An 18658-nucleotide genomic window follows, 5' to 3' on the forward strand; every position below is an offset into this window, starting at 1 on the left:
CTGTTGAGCTGAAACCTTCTCTGTTCCACTTTGCATCCATTGCTCCTCTCATTGCTCTGCACCTCTCAAAAGAGCTTGGCCCCCTCCACTTGACACCCACCCCTCAACTAGGGAGAGACATTGAGCAGAGCTCCTCTCAGCCTTCTCTCCTGCAGCCTAAGCAGCCCCAGGGCTCTCAGGCTCTCTGCACAAAGCAGATGCTCAAGTCCCCCACTCGTTCTTGTGGCTCTCTGCTGGACTCTCTGCAGCAGGTCCCTGTCTCTCTTGAACTGGGGATCCCAAAACTGAACACAGTATTCCAGCTGTAGTCTCCCTAGGGTAGAGGGGAAGAAAAACCTCCTTAGACCATGTCAAAGAAACAGTTTAGGTCTTTCATCTTGCAACTGAGTAAAGATTTATTTAAACAAACTCAGAAGGGGAAGCATCAGTCAAGAAAGCTGATATTTGTCTAAGTGCTGCTTCTTAAAGGTCTTTGGTTCAAGTCAGAATGGCTGCATCTAGTGTCCTTAAATACCCATACCCAGCAAGAGAAGCTTTGCCCAGCCAGTGGTCACTGCTTGTCAGATTTTTCTTCATCTCAGTTGAGAGCAGTTTTATATAGGATCTGCTGACAGCTTTTATTCCTTGGATCTGTGGTGTTTGCCAGCCTGCTTGGTCTGTGGCTCTTGATGTTGTAGTGACTGTAAGCAAACTCAGCCGTTGAAACAGTACTTAGGGAACTTCATTTGCCTAAGGCTCTGCATGGGCTCCTGAGTTTGCTTTTGAACCCTTTCTGCTAGCATTACATTTAAATACACTCTGTTTTGATTCTTCTTTTGTCACAGACAATCACAGCATGGGAGGTTGGAATTAGATGATCTTTGAGGTCATTTTCAACCTAAACCATTCTAGGATGCTTTGGGGGGTGTTGGAAGGGCACTTTTGGAGATCATCTAGTCCAACCCCTCTGTTAAAGCAGGGTCACCTAGAGTGGGTTGCCCTGTTCCATGGAAACATGAGCAGGAATTTTTTCACTATGAAGGTCACAACACTGGAACAGGCTGTCCAGGGAGGCTGTGTAGTCTGGAGATATTCAGAACCTACTTGACTGTGTTCCTGTGTGATCTGGTCTAGGTGATCCTGCTCTGGAAGTGGGGCTGGATTGAATGATCTTCTGAGGTCCCTTCCAGCCTCTAACATTCTGTGATTCATGAGAGGGCTGTGGACATGCTGGAGAGTGTCCAGAGAAGGGCCAGGAGGATGCTCAGAGGCTGCAGCAGCTCTGCTGTGAGCACAGCCTGAAAGAGTTGGGGCTGTGCAGGCTGGAGCAGAGGAGGCTCCCAGGGGACCTTCTTGTGGCCTGCCAGCATCTGAAGGGGGCTCGAAAAAAGCTGGGGAGGGACTTTGGAGGCTGTGAGGGAGTGTCAGGAGTGGGGGGACTGGAGCAAAGGTGGAGGTGGGGAGAGTGAGTCTGGAGGTGAGGAAGAAGTTGTTGAGCAGGAGAGTGGTGAGAGGCTGGACTGGGTTGCCCAGGGAGGTGGTTGAGGCCCCATGGCTGGAGGTGTTTGAGGCCAGGCTGGCTGAGGCTGTGTGCAGCCTGCTCTAGGGTAGGGTGTCCCTGGGTATGGCAGGGGGTTGGCACTGGCTGCTCCTTGTGCTCCCTTCCAACCCTGCCTGGTTCTACGATTCTAGGATTCTGTGGCTTGACTCCCTTTAAGAGCAATAAATAGCTGTGTGACTCTTTCAGTTACTGCACGATGAGCTATGTTAGTCAGTTTCTGATTCTCCTGTTGCTATTTCAGTTAGCATTGAAGGAGCAGATTGTGCCACAGGCTGACGTATTTTGTCAGATACAGCACTGACTTCACTGGTTGCAGCTTTTATCTCTGGGTTGAGCTAATGAAGGACTGTTTTACAAATATACTATGGTCTGGGTTGGAAGAGACCTTCATGATCTAGTTCTAACTCCCCTACCATGATCAGTCAAAGCCTTATCTAACCTGGTCTTTAACACAGGGCATCCACAGCTACCTCATGTCCACAACTGCCTGAAGTGAGGCTGTAGCCAGGTGGGGTTGGGCTCTTCTGCCAGGCAAGCAGCAACAGAGAATGGGCCAGAGTCTGAAGCTGTGCCAGGGCAGGTCTGGGCTGGATGTGAGGAGGAAGTTGTTGGCAGAGAGAGTGATTGGCATTGGAATGGGCTGCCCAGGGAGGTGGTGGAGTGGCCGTGGCTGGAGGTGTTGAAGCCAAGGCTGGCTGGGGCACTTAGTGTAGTTGATTGGCCAAGTCTGGGTGCTAGGTTGGACTGAATGAGCTTGGAGGTCTCTTCCATCCTGGTTGATTCTATGATTCTGTAACTTCTCTGGGCAACTTGTGCCTGTCTCTCACCACCCTGACATAAAGAACTTCTTGTGTGCATCCGATCGATTCTCAATCATCTCTCTCAGTTTAAAACCATCACTCCATGTCCTTTCACTTCATGCCCTTGTAAAATCCCCTCCCTACTTTTTTCATAGGCCTCCCTTCAAGCACTGAAAGGCCACCAGAAGGTCTCCCTGAAGCCTTGTCTTCTGCAGACTGACTGATCCTGGCTCTCTCAGGCTGTCCTCACAGAGCAGGAATGCTTTGTGTTCAAGCAGATGGAGAATAATGATACTTCTGCACAGGCCATGTCAAAGAGAGATGTGCTGACTGTTCTTGTTGAAACACTGAGTGTAGTACGGAAGTAGTTTTGGTGGAGTATGGATGATTAGAAACCTGTTGCTCTTCTTCAGCCCCTCAGCATCCTTCTTGTAGTGAGGAGCCTAAAATTGAACCCAGTATTTGAGATGTGGCTTTGCTGGCCACACCAGTGCTGAGCCAAACCAAGATGCTGTTTGCTTTCTTGGCCACCTGGGCACATGGCAGCTTTCCTTCAGGTGGTGTTGACCAGCACCCCCAGGGCCCTTTTTAGCCAGGCAGCTTTCTGACCACTCCTCTCCAATCCTAGACTATTTCATAGGTTAGTTTTCACACAGGTGAAGGTCCCTGCACTTCATCTTGTTAAACCTCATCCAACTGGTCTTGACCCCTCAATCCAGCCTGTCCAGGTGCCTCTGTAGAGCCTTGTTGTGTCCCAAGTGAAAGCTCTGTAAGTATTTTATGTCTGAAGCCAACCATTCAGAAGACTTTTGGATGCCCAGAAGCATAAGGAAAGGGATTTAAGCATCTATGAAGTAAAATTCCCAGTTGTGTGTCTGTGGAAGCTTTGAGTCCATGTTGATGAAAGTAGTTTTGACTCCTCCTGTGGTCCTTTAGTGTGAGTAAATCACACTGCACAGATCCAGTGTCTCCTCCTTGAATCCAGTCTTTAGGGAAGAAAGTGTTTTAAATTCATGCTGCATCTTCCCAGGAAGTAAAGTAGTTGGGTTCCTACCCCACATCTTTGAACTGGTCTTAGCCTCAGGCAGAATTTTTTGAAGTCTGTTGTCAGAAAATAGCTGAATCTTAGAATGGAAAATGATTTAGTGAGCTGCTGCTGCTGCACCCAACCACCTGAGGAAATTGAATCATTGAATCAGCCAGGTTGGAAGAGAGCTCCAAGCTCATCCAGTCCAACCTAGCACCCAGCCCTGTCCAATCAACCAGACCGTGGCACTAAGTGCCTCAGCCAGGCTTGGCTTCAACACCTCCAGCCACAGCCACTCCACCACCTCCCTGGGCAGCCCATTCCAATGCCAATCACTCTCTTTGCCAACAACTTCCTCCTCACATCCAGCCTAGACCTCCCCTGGCACAACTTGAGACTCTGTCTCCTTGTTCTGCTGCTGCTTGCCTGGCAGCAGAGCCCAACCCCACCTGGCTACAGCCTCCCTGCAGGCAGCTGCAGACAGCAGTGAGCTCTGCCCTGAGCCTCCTCTGCTGCAGGCTGCACACCCCCAGCTCCCTCAGCCTCTCCTCACAGGGCTCTGCTCCAGGGCACTCTGAGATACAAAGGGATGCAATTATAAGGAGATTCACAAGAGATCCATGAAATTCATGGTTGTGTGGCTTTGAGGGCCTCACTGTCTTCAAGTGTGTGCTGAAAGGGCATCAAGCTAGAATTCCAAAGATTCCCTATGGTGTGGCCTACAAAACTGCACATCAAACGTTTCTGCTTTGCTTCTGAAGTAGATCTGAAGTCATGTGTGACTCTCTTGACTCTGAGCTGTCAAAAGCTGAGCTGTGGAAAGCTGTTTAATGGCAAAGCTTCTACATAAATCTTCCTAGCAAGAGGGATGTGATTAGGTGTGCAAGGGGGGCTTGAATGGGTGTAGAAATGTTTTCTTGGCCTTCCTGTGGTTTTAAGTCTGAGCTTCTTTCCTGTAAGGGTGGCAGAGCTGGAGCAGGCTGCCTGAAGAAGTTGTAGAGTCTCCTCTGGAGAGATGCAGACCTCACCTAGACACAGTCCTGGGCATCTGCCTTGATTTCAGCTGGAACAGAACTAACTCTCTTCAGTGATTTCAAGTTTCAGCTCTTGTCTTTTCTAAGTGACTGCACTTTCTGAAGCTTCTGATGTGTCTTGTAGATGCTGTCTGCTTCTAGAAATCATACCTCTTGGTGTATACAGTTACTGTCAATGATTGGTGTGCAGAGAAGGTCACTGCTAGATCTCATGTGCCACACTGGGGTGCAGTAAGTAAGAGGTAGAACCTGTGCAGAGCAGCAGACAGGTAGAGGGAGGTGATTCTCCCCCTCTGTGCCACTCTAGTGAGACCCCACCTGGAGTATTACATCTAGTTCAGGAGCCCCTGTTACAAGAAAGATCTGGAGGTGGTGGAAGGTGTCCAGAGGAGGTCCATGGAGATGATCAGAGGGCTGGAGCACCTCTCCTGTGAAGACAGACTGAGAGAGTTGGGCTGTTCAGTCTGGAGAAGAGAAGACTCTGAGGAGACCTTACTGTGGTCTTGCAGTATCTGAAAGGGACTAACAAGAAAGCTGCTGAGGAACATTTTAGGGTGTCAGGTAGTGATAGACTGGGGGAAATGGAGCAGAACTAGAAGTGGGGAGACTCAGATTGGATGTTAGGAAGAAGTTCTTCACTGTGAGGGTGGAGAGAGACAGGAACAGGATGCTGAAGGAAGTGGTGGAAGCCTCATTCCTGGAGGTCTTAAGGTCAGGCTGGATGTGGCTCTGAGCAACCTGCTCTAGTGTGAGGTGTCCCTGCTCGTGGCAGGGTGATTGGAACTGTATGATCCTTGTGGTCCCTTCCATCCTGGACAATTCCATGAGTCTTAGGTGACTCTAAACTGGGCACCAAGGGATTCCATGCCATGGATGTCATGTTCAGTGTAAAGCTGAAGGATCCCCAGAGTCAAACTGCTGCTTAAGTGCACAGTGCCATAAAACCACAGAACTGTTTCAGTTGGAAAAGACCTTTCTGGTTGAGTCCAGCTGTCAGCCTAGCACAAGCATGAACCATGGGCCCAAATGCCACATCTACAAGTTTTTTAACCACCTCTAGAGGTGGTGACTCCACCACCTCCCAGGGCAGCCTGTTTCAGTGCTTCTTGCAGGGAAGACTTTTTCCTGATCTCCTGAGGTCCCAGCTGTGTCTTTTGTGTCCTCCTTGGTGTCTCCACCTCGAGGTTCTCCTGAGCTCCTTCAGATGCTCTCAAATTGGCCATTTTGGGGTCTTTTTTTGTTTTTTTGATAGATATCCAATCTAAACTTTTCCTGGCACAAGTTGAGACTATCTCTTTCCATCCTATCAGCTGTTACTGGGAGAAGAGACCAACCCCTAACTCACTATAACCTCCTTTCAGACAGCTGTAGAGAGGGAGAGGATCTCCTTTCAGTCTCCTGTTCTCCAGACTAAATCATCCCAGACTAGATGACTTTTGGAGGTCTCCTCCAACCCAAACCACTCTGATTCTATGTTGTTTTGAGAAAGGGGAAATCAAACCAAACCTAAACCACTCCAAACCAACCAGTCTGCTGTGAACTACAAAACATAGAAAGCTCTTTTTTTGCTCTGTGGCTGAACTATGACAAACATTCAGAAACCCAAATAGTTGACCAGCTCAATTCATTTAAGTTCAAAGCCATTAGATTTTCTGTGGTAACCTTTGTGTAGTTGCTAAGTAATCTTTGCACCCTGCTTTAAGCAAAATCCTTCCAATTATTTTAGCATTACATTCTTCCAGAGCTGCTGTGGGTCATAAACAAGCAAGGAGCCTCACATGAAAGGCAGGTGAAAGCAGAATGTGTGCCAGCTTGTACAGAGGGCAGAGCTCTTTCTGAACTGAAAGGAACTCATGGAATCATAGAATCAGGCAAGTGGGAAGAGAGCTCCAAGCTCAGCCAGTCCAACCTAGCACCCAGGCCTGGCCAATCAACCAGACCATGGCACTAAGTGCCTCATCCAGGCTTGGCTTCATCATTCCCAGGGATGTCGACTCCACCACCTCCCTGGGCAGCCCATTCCAATGCCAATCACTCTCTCTGCCAACAACTTCCTCCTCACATCCAGCCTAGACCTGCCCTGGCACAACTTGAGACTGTGTCCCCTTGTTCTCCTTTAAAGAATTAGGAGGGCAGCAGTCCCTGAGCCAGCAATGTGCCCTAGTGGCCAAGAAGGCCAGTGGTATTCTGGGGTGGATTAGAAGGGCTGTGGTTATTAGGTCAGAGAGAGGTTCTCCTGTCCCTCTCCTCTGCCCTGGTGAGGCCACATCTGGAAGAGTCTGTCAGGTTCTGAACCTCTCAGTTCAGCAAACTGCTTGAAAGAGTCCAGCTCAAAGCCATAAAGATGCCGAAAGCAGTGGAGCATCTTCCTGCTGAGGACAGGCTGGAGAAGCAGGAGCTCTGTAGCTTGGAGCAGAGGAGCCTGAGGAGTGACCTCATTCATGTTGATAAAGATGTGCAGGGCAGTGTTGGGAGGATGGAGCCAGGCTCTGCTCAGGGATATCCAGTGGTAGGAAAATGGGCACTGGGTGCAAGCTGGAGTAGAGGAGGTACCTTGGGAAGATAAGGAGAAACTTTTTCACTGTGAGGGTGACAGAGCCTTGGAACAGGCTGCCCAGAGAGGTTGTGGAGTCTCCTCCTCTGGAGACATTCAAAACCTACCTGGATGTGTTCCTGTGTGACCTGCCCTGGGTGACCCTGCTCTGGCAGGGGGGTTGGACTTGATCTTTTGAGGTCTTTTCCAACCCCTAACATTCTATGATTCTGTGAATAAACAGTGCTGAAGAGGGCAGATCATGCTACTAGGAGAGAGAGGGTGGGAAGAGGCAGATGTGGGACAGAGAGAAGACAGACCTCCCTCTTGTCCCAGCAGTGGGACATTAGATCATCTCCGCTGCTCCATGTGATGAAGAATAGGCTTAGCTGTTGCCTGTCTAAATGACCTGAGCTTCACAATTCATTCTTGGAGCCTGAGCATTAGCTAACTGTCACAGATCAGTAGTGAAGATAGAAGCATGGTGTTTGGCTCCATTCTCATCCAGCTCAGATATGTTTACATCCTTGTGATTTTTCCCAGGGTCATCAGATTCTTGTAAGAGAGTAATAAAGTGGTTAAGATGGAGGAGGAGTCAGAGCTGGCTGTGCTTATTTTTGCTACCCATTACGTGGACTTGAACAAATAATTATGGAATTCCATTAATATTTCAGGCTGTTGTAGGTGGTTTCTGTTCTCCTGTGGTTCCATGAACAGTCCAGACCTTTTGTTAACAGCAGTGCTCTTCTCTTTTGGCTTCTTCCCTTTTCTTCTCTTCTTCCACCCTTGCCACCGCTGCAGTGATTTGTATTGATGGTAGCAGATGTTAGAAACAAGAAGGGCATAGCTTTGTTGTTGGCTTGTTGGTCCAGGGTATGATGCTTGCTTAGGATATGAGACATCCTGGCTTCAAAACCCAGGTGACTTTGTGTTTTAGTCTGGGCAAGCTGGAGAGGTGTTCCTGTGTCAAAGCCACGAGGTTCAACGAGGCCAAGTGCGAGGTCCTGCATCTGTGTCGGGGCGATCCCCAGTATCAGTCCGGGCTGGAGAGCAGCCTTGTGGGGAAAGACTTGGGGGTGCTGGTGGGTGAAAAGCTGGAGTTGAGCCAGCACTGAGCCCTGACAGCCCTGTCCTGATCCTCAGCAGTGTGGGCAGCAGGGGCAGGGAGGGTATTGTGCCCCTCTGCTGAGACCTCCCCTGCAGTGCTGAAGCACCTGTTGGAGCAGGGCCAGAGTGGGCCACATTGATGATGGGAGGGTGAGAAGCCCTCTCCTGTGAGGCCAGGCTGAGAGAATTGGAGGTGTTCAGGATGCAGAAGAGAAGCCTCCAGGGAGACCTTCTGGTGGCCTTCCAGTATTTGAGAGGGGCCTGCAGAGAAGATGAGGAGGGGCTGTTTTGCCAGGCCTGTTGTGACAGGACAAGGGGTGATGGTTTGAAACAAAAAGAGGGAGATTTAGACTGGAGAGAAGGAAGACATCTTTCAGGTGGAGGATGGTGAGACACTGGCCCAGGTTGCCCAGAGAAGCAGTAGATGCCCTATCCCTGGGACCATTCTGTGTCAGGTTGTTTGGGGCTCTGAGCAACCTGCTTTAATTGTAGGTCTCCCTGCAGGAGGCTTGGACTAGATGATGTTTAAAGATCCCTTCAATTCAAACCATTCTGTGCTATCCTAGTGTTGAGGAAACTAAGGCTGAAAAGAGCAGGCAGATTCTATCCTTTAAACTTCAGAAGATGTAGCACACTGTAGAGTTCTGAGGTCACCTGCTGAAAGGCAAAGTATGAACAAGGTTGTTGATTGAAATACTTTGCTTCTGTAGCAGTCTGACTTGTTCATGGCCTGGGGTAGATCTGGAGTGCTTCCCAGAAAGTTCTTGAGTGGAAAGACTTGTTCCATGAAATAACTGCTCTGATCATCCTTCCTCAGTGATGGGACCTGAATGAGGTGCTTAAAGGAGAATTAAGCTTCTGAACTTTTCAGAGAAGCTGATCATTGCTGAGCATGGTTCATGGTCTTGCTGCACTCAGTAGCAGCTCTGCCAGAATACTGCTGGTGAATTCCTGCAGCTGGTTTTGCGGCTCTGCAGGCATGAGAAGGGAAACCTACCTGGTAGTAAGGTCTGTTTTCCTTCTAAAGCTTTCCTGACCAGCCTTTCTCTCTATCTTTGGGGTATATCTATGCTTGGAAACTGGTGCAATTACTTCCAGCAGTGTATTCATAATCACAGAATCACACAATGGCAGAGGTTGGGGAGCATCTAGGGAGAAATAACATCAGGGACCAGTGCAGGTTGGAAGCTGCTTTGCTGGAAAGCAGCTCCATGGAGAAAGAGCTTGGAGTGCTGATGGGCAGCAAGTTCTGCATGGGCCAAGCAATGTGCCCTTGTGGCTAACAGAGCCAATGGCATCCTGGGGTGCAGTAGGAAAAGTGTGGCCAGCAGGGTCTAGTCTGCTCTGCTGAGACCACAGTTGCAGTACTGGGCCAAATTTTGGGCTCCCCAGTTCAAGAGAGACAGGGACCTGCTGCAGAGAGTCCAGCAGAGAGGCACGGGGGGGGGGAGTGGAGGACTTGAACATCTGCCCTGTGCAGAGAGCCTGAGAGCCCTGGGGCTGCTTAGGCTGCAGCAGAGAAGGCTGAGAGGAGCTCTGCTCAATGTCTCTCCCTAGTTGAGGGGTGGGTGTCAAGTGGAGGGGGCCAAGCTCTTTTATGTGGTGCAGAGCAAGAAGCTAAGGAGCAATGGATGCAAAGTGGAACAGAGAAGGTTCCACCTCAACCTGAGGAGAAACTTGTTTGGTGTGAAGGTGTCAGAGCCTTGGAGCAGGCTGCCCAGAGAGGTTGTGGAGTCTCCTCCTCTGGAGGCTTTCCAAACCTGTATGGATGCATTCCTGTGTGAACTACCCTAGGGGATCCTGCCTTGGCAGTGGGGTTAGACTGGGTGATTTCTGGAGGTCCCTTCCAACCTCTAAGGCTCTGTGATTCTGTGACCTCTGGAGATCAAGTTCAACCCCTCTGCCAGAGCAGGTTCACCTAGAGGAGGTCACACAGGAGCACATCCAGGCAGGTTTGGAAGATCACTCCAGCGACAGAGGCTCTACCACCTCTCTGAGCAGTTTCAGTGCTCCATTGCCCTCAGAGAAGTTCCTCCTCATGTTTAGATGGAATTTCTTATGTTGAAGTCTGTGCCTTGTCCTATCACTGGGCAGCACTGGGTAAAACCTGGTGACAGCTTCCTGACACCCACCTTGAAGTATTGATCAGTGTTGATGAGATTCACCCCCCTCAGTCTTCCCTTTTCCAGACTAAAGAGCCCCAATTCCCTCAGTCTTTCCTCATCAGAGATGTTCCTGTCCTCTAGACATCTTTGTAGCCCTTTGCTGTGCCCTCTCCAGTAAGTCTTTGTCCTTGAACAGGCTTGCCCAGAACTTACCACAGTATTCCAGATGTGGCCTCATCAGGGCAGAGTAGAAGGGAAGGAGAAGGTCCTTTGGCCTGCTTGCTACACTGTTCTTGATGTGCCTCATGATGCCCATGAGGGCCAGACAAAAACTGCTGCTCAGGGAAAACTGCAGTCTCTCTTCTCTTGGTTTGTGGTCAAGGTAGAAGGAAGCACTCATTCTGTTCATGCAGGAGAGTGCTGAGTTGCTACCCAGCAGCTGCTTTCACCCAGTTGCAGGCTAGATTCTAGCCTTGCAATGGAATCAGATGATAAGAAGCTCTACCAAGCAATTTCACTGCTCCATTGATGTCTTTGGGATTTGCAAAGGACATCTGGGCAATTGCAGCAATCAAAAGAACCTCTTGTGTCACAAACCCCCTAGAGTGAGCTGCTAAACCTGCTCTACCACCCCAAGGAGCAGTGAACCGGACCAGCTCAGGCTGCCTGCATGAAGCTCAGAGCTGCTGGAGTTCAAGAGCCTTTTTCATGGCATCAATTCTGCTTGTCTGAGCTCACCCTAAACCAGTGTTGTGCTGAAAAGTAACTCTCTTTGGCATGTGTTATCTCGTGAAGGTTCTTGGTGCAGTGCTAGAGAGCTTCAGTGCTGTGTTGCCAATAGACTGGCAAGCATCTGAGGAGTTAGCAGTGAGAATTATCTCTGTTCATCTGCATGTTTTGCTTATCTTTTAATGAGAGGCAGATCCAGCCTTACCAGCTTGCAAACACAGCTGGTTTAAGTGATGTGAGTCATGAGGCTGCAAAAGCACTAATGGCATGTAGCTGCTTGTGTTTTGATTGTTGCTGTCTGGGTTCTTTTTAACTGGACTTTTTGGAATGACTGCTCTGGTTGTAGAGCATCTTATCTTGGGGGGAAATCCCTCTTTGTGATAGAAAAATTCTTGATGCTTTCATAGAACAGAGAATTTCTAATGAGAAGGGAGGGACTTTTTGGGGTGTCAGGTGGTGGTAGGACTGGGGGGAATGAAGCAAAACTAGAAGTGGGGAGATTTAGGTTGAATGTTAGGAACCTCTTCACTGTGAGGGTGGTGAGACTCTGGAACAGGTTGCTCAGGGAGGTGGTGGAAGCTTCATCCCTGGAGGGGTCTAAGGCCAGGGTGGATGAGGCTGCAAGCTTGGAGCACAGCCCTATGAGGAGAGGCTGAGGGAGCTGGGGGTGCAGCCTGTAGCAGAGAAGGCTCAGGGCAGAGCTGATTGCTGCCTGCAGCTGCCTGCAGGGAGGCTGTAGCCAGGTGGGGTTAATGTCTTCTGCCATGCAACCAACAACAGAAGAAGAGGACACAGTGTGAAGCTGTGCCAGGGCAGGTCTAGGCTGGATGTGAGGAGGAAGTTGTTGTCAGAGAGAGTGATTGGCATTGGAATGGGCTGCCCAGGGAGGTGGTGGAGTGCCCATCCCTGGAGGTGTTCAAACAAAGCCTAGATGAGGCACTTGGTGCCATGGTCTAGTTCATTGGCCAGGGCTGAGTGGTCTGGATGATGTTGGAGGTCTCTTCCAACCTGCTTGATTCTATGATTCTAAGTTTTCTTTTTGTTTTTAGAAGCATTTTGAATCCACTTTTTGGTCAGTGTAAGAATGTTTCTTCTAAGGTGGCTCCAGAGTTACAAATGAAGCTTTTGGGGAAAAGGCAATGTGCTGTAAAACAAAGCCTGTGGTAAAAGGATGAACTAAACCAATCATTTGAGGCTAGGAGGTGGTTTGTGGTGACCTTAAAGAGGATAGGGAGCCATTTGCCAACACCTTGTCTGGTAGGTTGAGAGACCAATGAAGAGAATAACACTGAAGGATTTGGTGAGAACATTATTTGTTTGAAGTGGCAGTTTGAGTGTTGAGTTCATGCTAGTCTGGTTTGAAGCATGCAGGGAGTTCGAAAGGTAAAGTCCCAGCCACTGCTGAGCAATGATTTGAGAGTGGCTGAGCAAAATTACTTTGGCTGCTTCAACTTTCCTAACTTGTTTCACATTCACTGTTTGTTTGAAGACAAAATTTAGAAACCAAGGGTTCTTAGCCACAGATGTTAAAGCTGTTTGATACTTGGAGAGAGGAGGGGAAGAGAGCTTGATTCAGTCTCTCTCACAACATCCATCTCGTGAGGAAAGAGAGAATTTGGGCTCTTTAGCCTGGAGGAGAGAAGATGGAGAGGGAGCTGGGAGTGGTGGTTGACACCTGGCTGAACATGAGCCAGCAGTGTGCCCAGCTGGCACAGAAGGCATCGTGGCTTGTATCAGGAGGACCAGGGCTGTCATTCTGCCCCTCTACTGCCACTGGGGAGGCCTCACCTCGAGCACTGTGTGCAGCTCTGGGCCCCTCACTGCAAGAGAGATATTAAGGTGTTGGAGCAGGTCTGGAGGAGAGCAATGAAACTGGGGAAGGGACTGGAGGGAAAGGCTGATGAGGAGAGGCTGAGGGAGCTGAGGGTGTTCTGGCTGGAGAAGAGGAGATTCAGGGGGGACCTTGTCACACTCTACAGCTCTCTGAAGGGAAGTTGTAGTAAGGTGAGGGTCAGGCTCTTCTGCCAGGCAGCTTGTGACAAGATAAGACGGAATGGCCTGAAGCTGTGCAAGGGGGAGTTAGGTTGGGTGTTAGCAAGCACTTCCTCATGGGTAGGTTGTGGAGTCTCCTCCTCTGGAGACTTTAAAGACCTGTCTGGATGTCTTCCTGTGTGACCTGCACTAGATTCTATTGTCCAGCTCTGGCAGGGGTGTTGAACTTGATCTCTGCAGGTTCCATCCAACTCCTAACATCCTGTGATCCTGTGAAAGGGTAATTAGGCACTGGAATGGGCTGCCCACGGAGATGCTGGAGTTGCTGTCCCTGGAGGTGTTTAAGGAAAGCTTGAATGTGGCACTTAGTGCCCTGGTCTGGTTGATGTGGTGGTGTCAGATCATCAGGCTGGACCTGATGATCTTAGAGCTCTATTCCAGCCCCAATAATTCTGTGAAGACCGAGGCGGGGATCTCGTCAACACTGATCAATACTTAAAGGCAGAATGTCAAGAGAATGGGACTGGTCTTTCTTCAGTGGTACCCAGTGAGAGGATAAGGGGCAGTGGGCAGATAGTTGAAGGTAAGAATTTCAATCAATGGAAGTTCTTTACTTGGTTTGGTTTTTGCTCTCCTCAGCGCCGGCTTCGCCACCTCCGGAACATCGCAGCGCGGAACATCATCAACAGGAATGGTTATCGCCTCTTGGACACCTACTTCACTCTTCACCTGTGTGATAACACTAAGATCTACAAAGGTAAGCCAGCCTTGAAATCAACTTTTATTACTCATCTACTTGTGGTTTTTACTAGTTTTACTTCCTCCAGGAAGGCTGCAGAGGGATTTATCCTAAGGGAGTCTAGCGACAGGCTGAGGGGGAACGGTTTGAAGCTGAGGGAGAGCAGCATTAGACTGGAGCTTAGGAAGAAGTTCTTCAGTGTGAGGATGGTGAGACTCTGGTATAGGTGCCTGGGAGGTTGTGGCTGCCTCCTGGAGAGGCTGAGGGAGCTGGGGTTGTTTAGCCTGAGGGTGACCTCATTGCTGTGTACAACTACCTGAAGGGACATTGTAGCCAGGTGGGGGTTGGCCTCTTCTCCCAGGCAACCAGCAACAGAACAAGGGGACACAGTCTCAAGTTGTGCCAGGGGAAGTCTAGGCTGGATGTTAGGAGGAAGTTCTTCACAGAGAGAGTGATTGGCATTGGAATGGGCTGCCCAGGGAGGTGGTGGAGTCACTGTCCCTGGAGGTGTTGAAGAAAAGCCTGGATGAGGCACTTGGTGCCATGGTCTAGTTGACTGGCTAGGGCTGGGGGATAGCTTGAACTGGATGATCTTGGAGGTCTCTTCCAACCTGGTTAATTCTATGATTCTATGATTCAAGACCAGATTGGATGAGGCCTTGAGCAGCTAAGTCTAGTTGAGAGGTGTCCCTGCCCGTGGTGGGAAGCTTAGAGTAGATGATCTCTGAGATCCCTTCCAACCTATGATTAATCTTTCAATTACTACAACATTAATTCTGTCTTTCTTTTTTGCCTTGACCACCTGCTACTGTTAGCATCCTCACCGTGTACTAGCAGTGAAAATAAAGCTTCACAAAAGCTTTCATGTGAGCAGCAAAAGAAAGACAGATGTGGTAAAGTCTCTTAAATCAGCTTATTTTTGTTGTTGCTTTCTTCTCCCCCCTACCAGTAATTTAAGAAACTAGGCCAAGAGTACAAAAAATTCCAGCCTTTGGAACTTTTGGATGAGTGTTCTACTCTGTGTGTAGCAGTTGTATTACAGGGCATAAAACAGCTGCTTATTTTTCCAAAAGTAGAATTCTCAGCCAGTGACATGAAGCTTGGAGTCATAGAATCATTCAGGGTTGGAATGGAGCACAAGGATCAGCCAGTGGCATGAAGCATAGAATCACAGAATCAATCAGGGTTGGAATGGAGCACAAGGATCAGCCAGTGGCATGAATCTTAGAGTCATAGAATCAATCAGGGTTGGAATGGGCCACAAGGAGCAGCCAGTTCCAACCCCCCTGCCATGGCCAGGGACACCCTACCCTAGAGCAGGCTGCACACAGCCTCCGCCAGCCTGGCCTCAAACACCTCCAGCCATGGGGCCTCAACCACTTCCCTGGGCAACGCATTCCAGCCTCTCACCACTCTCATGCTCAACAACTTCCTCCTCAAAGCCACTCTGAATCTCCCCACCTCCAGTTTTGCTCCATTCCCCCTAGTTCTGTCACTACCTCATATCCTAAAAAGTCCCTCCTCAGCTATTTTAGAGGCCCCATTCAGATCCTGGAAGGCCACAATAACATTTTAGTCTTGCCCATGAATCTGCTACTGATAAACCGAATCCATTTGTCTTTGAGTGTTCCTTAATTTGGCTTTTGTTTCTATTTCAAACAGTAATTTTTTTTGTTGGTGTTGAAGCAAATCTAAAACTGTTTGTTTTCCCCTCCCCCCACCCCCTCTTATTTTTCTGTAGAGTTTTATAAGAGTGAGGTGATCAAGAATTCTCTGGTAAGTTATGTTAATATGGAAAAATCACTGTTACTATTTTACTTAAGCATTTTCTGCAGTGTATTGATTTCTCTGCTGGGTAGGTAACTCTTAAGTGTGTATTTCCACTCTTATGTCAGGTTCTTCTCCACCTTTTCAAGCTCTCTTCACAAGGGTTGGAGTAGAGAGTTAATGAGTTGTACAAATGCATGCTTGTTTTAACAGCTGTGGTGCAGTGGTCTGTTGCAGGTAGCATCTAACACTCAAAGGGAAGGGACCTGGAGGGTCTGAGGAGGCCATGGAGATGGGGGGCACAGTCTCAAGTTGTGGCACCTCCACATCTCTCTTGTCTTGAGGTGCCCAAAACCTGAGGAGTGGCCTCACCAAAGCCCAGTACAAGGGAAAAATCACCTCCCTACTTCTGCTGGCCACAACATTTTTGGTACAAGCCAGGATGCCATTGGCCTTCTTGGCCACCTGGGCACACTGCTGGCTCTTGTTCACTACTATCTGCCAGTACCCCCAGGTCCCTTTCTGCCTGGCTGCTCTCCAGCCGCTCTGTCACCAGCTTCATCCTTTATTACTTTGCTCATCCTTTGTTACTCTATTCCCCTCTCCATCTAGTCCAGACAGATGATAAACAGACCCTTAATATCTATGCTAATAAGGTGGAACTGCAGCTTTTACAGCACACTGAGCTTGGAAGTGCTTTGGAAACCTCCTGAACAAGGCGGAGCCATCTGCAGCCTCAAGGCTTTGTCCAGCTTATTTTAGGCTTTAGGATTTTGAGTCTTGTTTATTCTAAATTGGGAAAAAGAATAACAGCAGGGGAGTCTGAGACCAAAGGAAATAGGAGATGGAATACCAAAGCTCTAACTGAAAGTTATCCTGAGGAAATTCCATGCATAATCAATGGATATTTTAATGACCTGCTGTTCCTGTGTCTAAATAGCTACCAAATCTCCCTCCTCCTCAGGAAAGCTTGATGAATGCATTCTTTCCCTCATGCTTACTGGATAGCTTTGCCTCTCCGTTCTTTCCAGGGCTATCTTGTTCCAGATAGCCAGTTCAGAGATGCTTGGCCTGTTCCAAGCTGCTTTAGCACAAAGTTAGGGGTTGGAAGGGACCTCTAGAAATAATAGAATCATAGAATCAATCAGGTTGGAAGAGACCTCCAAGATCATCCAGTCCAACCTAGCACCCAGCCCTATCCAGTCAACTAGACCATGGCACCAAGTGCCTCATCAGATCACTGACTCCAACCTCCCTGCCAAAGCAAGATCATCTGGAGCAGTTCACCTAAGAACACATCCAGGTTGACTTTGAAAGTCTGCAGAGGAGGAGACTCCACAACCTCTCTAGGCAGCCTGTTCCAGGGCTCTATCATCCTCACACTCAAGTTTCTCCCCATGTTGAGGTGAAACTTCCTTGTGTTATGTCCATTATTCCTTGTCCTATTACTGGGTGCCACAGAAAAGAGCCTCTCCCCTTCCTCTTGACACCCATCCCTCAGATATTTATAGACATTAATAAGATTCCCTCTCAGCCTTCCCTTTTCCAGACTAAATTGTCCTTTAGTCATCCTCGTAGCTCTCTGTTGGACTCTCTCCAGCAGATTCCTATCTCTCTCAGTTGGAGAGCCCAAAACTGGTTACAGTATTCCAGGTGTGGTCTCACTGGATTCAGAGCAGAATCCAGAAGGAAAGGCTTGGCCTTTCCATGGGATGCTGAAGTTATGCTTTTTATTTTGCAGTAGCCACTCTCTCTGTGTGCAGCAGAGGGAGACAGCTATACCAAGCACTTTCCCATTTCTACCTTTGGACACCCTGTGACTTCTGGCTTGTAGAATTCCTGGAGTTGGTGTATAGTTCTTAGCAGTAGTAGCATTGAGTTAACTTGCTTTGGTTGCAGCTTGGGCCAAGCAGAACAGTTGCCATGAATCTTCAATTTAAAGGTTATCAGAGGTGAGTGAAAGTTGGTGCAGTGCCCCACATTTGCAAATCTGAGTTGCAGTGGAATAGATCTTTGAAGTTTAGCTTAATGTGTGCTGCTTCTGTAGAGCCTGAGGTGCAAATCTGATCTGTTGGAGTGAAGAGAAGCTCTTAATGACAGCATTCAAGAGCTGCCATCAGCAGCAGAGGAGAAGAAGAATGTGAACAAACCTGCCAATAAATGATGCAAGCTTTAATTAATGAGGAGTAGATCAGCATTTTGATGTGAGCTTCTGCAGTGGAAGCTGCTCCCTAGTTCTCAGAAGCTGAATTAGAACTTGGAAAGGGATTTCACTTCCACTTTTCAAGTTCCTAATTTGTCTGAACTGGGTTAGTAAATTCTGAACTCAAGTCTTGAACATTTTGTAATGGAAGGAGGCTGAGCCCACGCTGAGTTTCTGAAGTGAAAGCAGCAGAGCCTGTTGGCTTCAGCTCTGTGTTCACTGTTCTTAAGGTTTTTAAATCTCTGACCATGCACTTGACCAGAAATTTGAATTGTCCATTTTAAGGCTTCTTTCATGTAGTTTGAGTTGGTTTAATCCCTCTTTGAATACCTACAGAATCCAACATGGAGGAGTCTGGACTTTGGACTGATGCCTGATCGTCTTGATACCTCTGTCTCCTGTTTTGTTGTGAGGATCTGGGGTGGCAAGAAGGAGCACTTTCAGCTTCTGATTGAATGGAAAGTCAATCTAGATGGGTTGAAGTACTTGGGCCAGCAGGTAATGTGACAAGAGTGCCTTTTTTCTTTCCTCAAGTAAATAACAACCTGTGGATGAGATCACCATGAGCATGCAATGCACCCAAGAAGGTCGATGGTCTCCAGAGGTTTATTAAGAAGAGTGTGGCCAGCAGGTTGAGGGAGCTTCTCCTCCCCCCTCTGCTGTGGTAAGGCCACATCTGGACATGAATCATAGAATGCATTGGGTTGGAAAGAACCTTTAAAGGTCATCTAGCCCAAACACCCTGCAGTAAGCAGGGACATTACAACTAGATGAGGGTGCTCAGAGTCCCATCAAGCGTGATCTCGAACGTCTGAGAGGGCATCTTCTCAATGCTGATCAACAGCAAAAAGGTAGAGGAGTGAGAGGATGGGGCTAGACCCACTGAGTCACAGAGCCTTTGAGGTAAGGACTTCAGAGATATCCAGTCCAACCCTCCTGCCAAAGCAGGATCCCCTAGAGGAGTCCACACAGGAATGCATCCAGGTGGATTTGGAAAGCCTTCAGAGAAGGAGACTCTGCAACCTCTCCGGGCAGCCTGCTCCAGGGCTCTGGCACCCTCACACCAAACAAAGTTCTCCTCC

At 48.7% G+C, this 18658-nt stretch overlaps 1 protein-coding gene across 2 annotated transcripts in view; it reads left to right on the plus strand.

The window, feature by feature from the left end:
- UVRAG (UV radiation resistance associated) overlaps nt 1-18658 on the plus strand; it is a 140636-nt gene that overhangs the window by 10957 nt on the left and 111021 nt on the right. For both annotated transcript variants that reach the window (XM_064144217.1, XM_064144218.1), the window contains exons 2-4: nt 13507-13624; nt 15348-15382; nt 17913-18074. In XM_064144217.1, coding sequence (XP_064000287.1) covers nt 13507-13624; nt 15348-15382; nt 17913-18074 — 315 coding nt within the window. The remainder of the gene's footprint in view (nt 1-13506; nt 13625-15347; nt 15383-17912; nt 18075-18658) is intronic.

Source organism: Pogoniulus pusillus, chromosome 6, assembly GCF_015220805.1.
Source record: "Pogoniulus pusillus isolate bPogPus1 chromosome 6, bPogPus1.pri, whole genome shotgun sequence".
Lineage (NCBI taxonomy): Eukaryota > Metazoa > Chordata > Aves > Piciformes > Lybiidae > Pogoniulus > Pogoniulus pusillus.